The sequence below is a fragment of the Populus nigra genome, chromosome 7, assembly GCF_951802175.1.
Source record: "Populus nigra chromosome 7, ddPopNigr1.1, whole genome shotgun sequence".
Classification (NCBI taxonomy): Eukaryota; Viridiplantae; Streptophyta; class Magnoliopsida; order Malpighiales; family Salicaceae; genus Populus; species Populus nigra.
The window spans coordinates 18737194-18743559 of NC_084858.1; the positions used below are offsets into that span (position 1 = coordinate 18737194).

At 31.2% G+C, this 6366-nt stretch overlaps 1 protein-coding gene across 1 annotated transcript; it reads left to right on the forward strand.

Annotated features, from left to right (window-relative positions):
- The first annotated feature begins 2231 nt into the window (after nucleotides 1-2231).
- LOC133698322 (uncharacterized protein At2g39795, mitochondrial-like) lies at nucleotides 2232-3756 on the forward strand. Its single transcript, XM_062121203.1, has 2 exons — nucleotides 2232-2592; nucleotides 2912-3756. The coding sequence occupies exons 1-2, from the start codon at nucleotides 2341-2343 to the stop codon at nucleotides 3470-3472; spliced, it is 813 nt and encodes a 270-aa protein (XP_061977187.1). The 5' UTR covers nucleotides 2232-2340; the 3' UTR covers nucleotides 3473-3756.
- The last annotated feature ends 2610 nt before the right edge of the window (nucleotides 3757-6366 follow it).

Here is a 6366-nt window from a genome sequence, read left to right on the forward strand (position 1 = left end):
TCAAATCAACCCCTAGGGTTTGTTATACTTAAGGTTTTATCTTTATTTTCTTCATTACAATTTATGGAATAAAGGGGTTTTTTTAATTTCACTGGGTTCACAACGTTTGTATGTTTTGATATTTTTTCTCCAATGAAAAATATGGTTGGCCCTATTTTAATTTTTTATTAAATTAAATTTATTGATTACATCGCTGACATTTAATTTGAGGCAATACTTAAAGAAATTTTGTTTTTGAAAATTTGTATTTTTTATTTTTTTTCTATTTAGTTATCCTAATATTATATCTCGAGTCATGAATTCAGCAGATTCACTAGGTTTGACTTGATATTTTTTCATTGTTTTTTAATATTTGTAGATAATGAATTAATGATCATAATCTTGAATTTTATATATATTTTTTAAAAAATATGCATCATCTTAGTATTTGTATGTGATGAAAAAAATAAATACGCAGAAGTATATTTCTAAAGCTTGGCAGGATTAATTCCATAAAACTAAGTGGTCCCAGATATGTCTACGTACCTCCACGTCAAAATCAAATCTCTCATCGGAGACAGCTTGCCCCTCTTTCCAGCAAAACTACACATATGTGGTTATTAACTATTACACGTAATCACTTGGTTTAGTGGTCTAATGGTAAGTGTTTGGGACCAAGAGGTTTGTTTTTTTTGTGGTCTCAAGTTCGAGCCTTATGATTGCTCATATAATAGTCACTGAAGGCTTACATGATTGTTAACTTCAGGACCCATGGGATTAGTCGAGATGCACGCAAGCTGGCCTGGACACCCACATTAAACTAAAAAAAACTATTACACGTAATCACTTGGCTCCTTGATTTTTGTCTTAATTTCTACAGTGACATGCCTTTTCAGGTTTCAAAACATCGAGTGAATGTTTTGATTTGGAGTTGCTTTCAGAGATTTAAACAGTTCTAATTAACTAGATTCTTTTTTTTTCTCTCTCCTACTTTTTTAACACGTTACGGGTGGCTAGGCGCAGCAGCATTTATGGATTTATTTGTCTAGCTAGATTTAAGAGGTATGCTGTGCAAGTTTAATTTCAAGGCAGGGTTTTTGCCCTGTTTTGGAGGTAGTGGCTACTGGCTGTAGCTTCTTCAAGCAACCCAGATTTCTAATGGTCCCTGGCAAAGAAAAATAATAATAATTATGAATCATAAATATATCTTCGGATGAAGACAAATGAATGAAAGAATCATGCAAATCAATACCTGTATTGGATGGAGGTAATCAATGAAATCAATTATTGCAGTATCATAATTCAATTTCTTTTTATTTTGTTTTGTAAATTCAAATATAGAATCAGTTTTTTTTTTTTTACACTACAAGCATTAATACCAAATCAGCCTAAACAAATGATAGAGCCCAAGCCCAAAATAACCTAACGTGGAAGAATCAAATGGGAAAAAATAAATTTTGTGTTAAAAATGAAAAAAAAAAGAACAAAAATAAAAAGAGAAACATTGTTTAAATCCAAAGTGTTTTCTTTTAATTTTTTCTATAATAGAAATCCCGAGCAAACAAAATAAAGCACCAACCTGGAGAGCATGCTTAAGAATCATATTCCATCAACCTCCAAGAAGGAGGCCTGATTCCATTTTCTTGGTCTCAGATGCTACAATATATGCTCCGGCAAACATAGCATCTATAGTATAACTTATACTATATATGCTATGAAGGCATGATCGATTTGTTAAAAACACTTTTTTTGCTTTTTTTAACATGAAACAAACACTATAATATTTGATAACAAAATATATTTTTTTTCTCAATTTATGAATAATGCTAATTTTAAGAAAAAAATAAAGAGAAGACAGTGTTTTTCAGAAAAACTAATAAATTGACATCAACTCAAACCTATTGGATTTTCAGGTTAGCAGTTATTTTTCAATTTAAAGTGTGTTTGTTTTTTTGTTTAAAAAATATTTTTAATATTTATTTTTTTTTAATATTTTTTTATTTTAGATCATGTTGATGTCAAAAATAAATCTTTAAAAATTAAAAAAAAATTATTTTAATATATTTTTAAAAAATAAATAACACTATAATTTTAAACACCACCTTAATTATTCATTGGGCTCTAGGCAAGCCTTATAGGTTGGGCCTTTTTTTACATAGATCGGGCCTTATCTCACATGCAGCTTAGGCCCACGGCTGCAAAGTGGTGTGTTTTTTAGGGGTGTCAGAAAATTAGAGCTCGTTTTACAACTTACAAGCAACATCAAGGAGAGATTCAGCGACGCCAAATTAACCCCAGAACACTCTATATAAAAAGCAGACTACCATTTTCCACCCACCCAGATCCAGCAACAACCTGGAAATGGCTTTCAACTCGGTACTTCGCAGAGCCTCCAAATCCTTCTTGCCTCTCGCTGTCCGCTCCGTTGGATCTCCCAGAACCTTCCCCAGAGCTATCCCCACCGTTATCTCCGTTGAAAACCGCACCACTCTACGAAACTTCCTTCCATTTTCACACTTCTCAACAGAGGTCGCCGCACAGAAGCCAAACGCCGATGAAAATCTGATTCGAGTCCTTGAAACTGAGATCGATTGCACCGAGCAACCCCAAGATGTCAGTTTTTTTCTCCCTTTTTTAACATAAATTATGAGTTTTGTTCTTCTTTTATGCTATGATTTTTGGTCAATCATGCTTAATTAACATAAATCATCTACTCTTTTAATTTTGTGGTTTAGAATTTTGTCAGCATAATACTCTGCTTTCTTTTCTCTGTTTAACTTTTTAGAGTAGTTTTACTTGTTGCCTCATTTTTATGTTCTTCTGTCTTTGAATTTTCAAGTTATGTGCTGGTAGAGAATAAATTCTAATGTCTTGATGAGAAAAGAAACATTTTTTAATTAAAAAATGTGTTTCGTTACTGACATCTAAACAGGGAGAGAATATCCCAAATGAATTTCCTTTCAAACTTGGAGATAATCCTGGAGGGAGGACTATTTCGCTAAATAGAAAGCTCCAAGATGAAACTATCAAAATGGAAGCTGACATGCCTAATGTTTCAAATGATGTTGATGATGCCAATGGCAATGTGAGTACTACCAAGGGAAGTATGGAGTCTGGTATCACTGCTTTCCGTGATGAGATCAGAATTGATAGCTTGTCAATTAAAAACGTTATTCCTGTTTGTTTATATCTATTTGTGGGGGGGTATATGAAGGAACGAAAGAGTGGATTGAGGAATGAAAGCTCGAAGACTAAGAGAATCGTGCTTTTGCAAAGAATTACCGCAGCTTTGCTGATCCCTTTGATTATCATATACAAAAAAGTCTCTTCCATTCTCCTACCCAATCTCTTTTTATTCCGGCATATAAATGAAGGGATCAAAGAGATTATGGCAGATTACGTTCACCAAGAAATGACCCGAAATTGGATCTTGGTCTATTTGAGATTGTTCCTTTTAATTGTAATCAAAGATGTTTTCTTGTCTTTCGTTTAGCCCCACAACAACCTTCCTCTTCCTTACCTGTTTTAGTAGTGGCATCTACTTTCATTGTAATGCTCCTAAGAAAATTATGATGAACTTGCATTTCGAGGACCTGATTTTAAGTAAGTTTTCTCCGAGGACCGTTCAATCTCTTAATCACTGGCTGGTTTTTTGCTCACTTCCGACATGGTTTTTCTTTGGCGGTGATTTGGATGAGAATTTCCATAATGGTCTCTTTTAGTTTTTAAGCTTTGTAAATGGTTGTTTCTAAGAAATAAAAAATGTGTGTTAGTTAATATTTGTTTGGTTTTATGTTAAAGTTATTTATTTGAGTTTCAAGTATGTTATTTTGGTATTTTTCTAGACTTGCGTTTTTTGGCAAAATTTCAATTGAAAATCGTTGACTTGGTACCAAGTTCGGTACTTTCTTTGTAACTCTATATGTTTGAAGTGGTGAGTGATTTGTATCTTTGAAGCGGTGAGTTATTTGTATATATGTTTCTTTGGTTTGTATCTTAGAGTGATGAGTGAAAACTATTATTTATGAATGACTTGTTACTTTGTGATTGGTCAGTTGTCAAAACTTCTAAAATATAATTCTGAATTTACCATAAAAAAACAAAATAAATTTGTAGTTTGATTGTGAAAATCAGGTCGAATTCAAGAGAAATTTTGTTTAATCTTCACAATATACTGGAATAAAAAAGAACAAGTGATTTGAATAAAAAATTAAAGAAACAAAGTTCTGAAAATAAAAATAATAAATTGATATGTTAACTCATTTCAAGAGTCCACACATCACTATTAAAGTAAAATAAATATTTTTTTTATGTCAAACAAATAAATTTGATATCCTTAAAGTTGAGGGAAATCAATGACATTACAAATAAATTAATTTGACAAAACTTTCTTATCAATTTTTTATTATGAAGCGATTTTAATATTGAAAGCAATTCTCATTCACTTAGCACTAGCCTTACAGGTAAAGTTTGTGAAATTGTTTAAGTAAATGTTCAAAAGTTTGACAATTTAACTTAATACATTCTTTTCTAATAAATCAAGATGAGACTTGTAGCAATCAAATTAATTATTTTGTTTCTTACTCTAGTTCCTAACAACAATAACGAATTGAAAGAAACTAAAAATCATACATGTTATCTCAAAACAATTCAATAAGCTTGAATAATAATCAATAACATAATTCTGAATAAGGAAAAATAAATACTTGAATTTAAAAGAATTACAATGATAATGTTACTTTTCACAACTTGCTAATGAAGATAGTGTATATTCCTCTTGAACCAAAACTAGGAATTAATTCATAATTGCTGAAAAATTAACAAAAACAGAAAGAATAGAACACAATATAGAAGAAGAAGAGGGGTTGTTTCTCTGCATGATTTCCGGCCTTTATTCCCTATATCAGTTGCTGTCTTTCATTAGGATCCTTCCCCTAATTAGGAGTCTTTAATGTTACTTCATTCCCTCTTATTTATCTGGTCATTAAGGTTGGTTAAATCCCTTAGAATTTGTGTTGAAAACTGACTTTGTTATCGTCACAATTCTGTTGTAATTTAGACTCTGCTACAATTCACACTTTGTTTTTAACTTGGTTTCTTGCAATATTCGGCCATTCCAAATGTATTATTTCATTCATGGAATGTTAAAGACTTGATTTGTACCTTTTGTGGATCCTAAGGCCCGCCGTTTATATGTCAGACTCTTAGTCGTAGTGGGATACTCGACACCATTAGTTTCCTCATCAGATTACGAGACCAATCTCGTCTTTCAGCTTGCGTTTGAATTTTTACTTTCAAAATGATTTTATCTGATCTGACATCCTTCATAAAAGTTGTAGTCCTGGATGTGTAGATGATTTTGGGCTTTTGAATAACATGATTTTGATATTTGAGGCTCAAGTTATACTCGTTTGAATTTGTAGTGTGAAAGTCTCTCATCCTGTTGTAAGTGGGATTTTAGCTCAATTTCACAAGTCTAATTAGAGGTCCAAATAAACTCGAATTTCTGTCTAAAATACCTTTCTGGAAAGCTTGATAGGTGTACTTTAAATTTTATTCAGCCCACTCTCATTATGAAATTATAACGCAGTGAAAAACCTGCCACAAGAAGTAAGATCCGAGACATAAAATGCAGAAATTCTTATCTTTTAGTAATTAATTCACAAAGTCTCTTAGACACGCTAAACTTATAAAAATAACTTTCAATATGCTCAAAAGCATATTGTAAAAGAAATAAAACATATGTATAATTTGCATTTATCAATGATATTCATACTATTTTGGTATCACTAAAGAACCTTAAGAATTTGGTGGAGAAGTAACTCTTTTGACGAAGAACAACTATTTGCAGGGTGGCCCGTTTATGTAGTTAATGGTGATATCTGCTTGAAGTGTTATAGTTTTTATTTTGAAATTTTTTTTAAGGACTTGATCATGTTTAGGAATGCCTACCCAAATTTTTTTAATGAAAAAAAAAATGCTAAGGTGGTGCAACCTTTCCTAAAAAAGAAAACAATTCAAGATTTAGGTTATTGACTCGACCAGATTTAATAAGTTTGGCTAATTTAAATAATAAAAATAAAAAAAATACAATGATAAAAAAATTGATAAAAAATTAATGAAAAAAGAGGTTAGCAAAACATGACCCGACCTTGTTCGGGTTAGCATGCAAATTTTGTAACTAGGTTGTGATACCGAAATAATTTATTGAAAGTAAATTGAATAAAACCACAGTTTAATTATTAAACAATCCAGTGTTAAAGGGCAAAACTGAAAAAATAAAATAAAAAACCAATAAAAAAAACTCAGGTTAACTTGAAAACCTAATGATGAGTATAAAATTGGGATAATCCCATAAAAAGAAAAGCTGAAAAAAAAACACAAAGA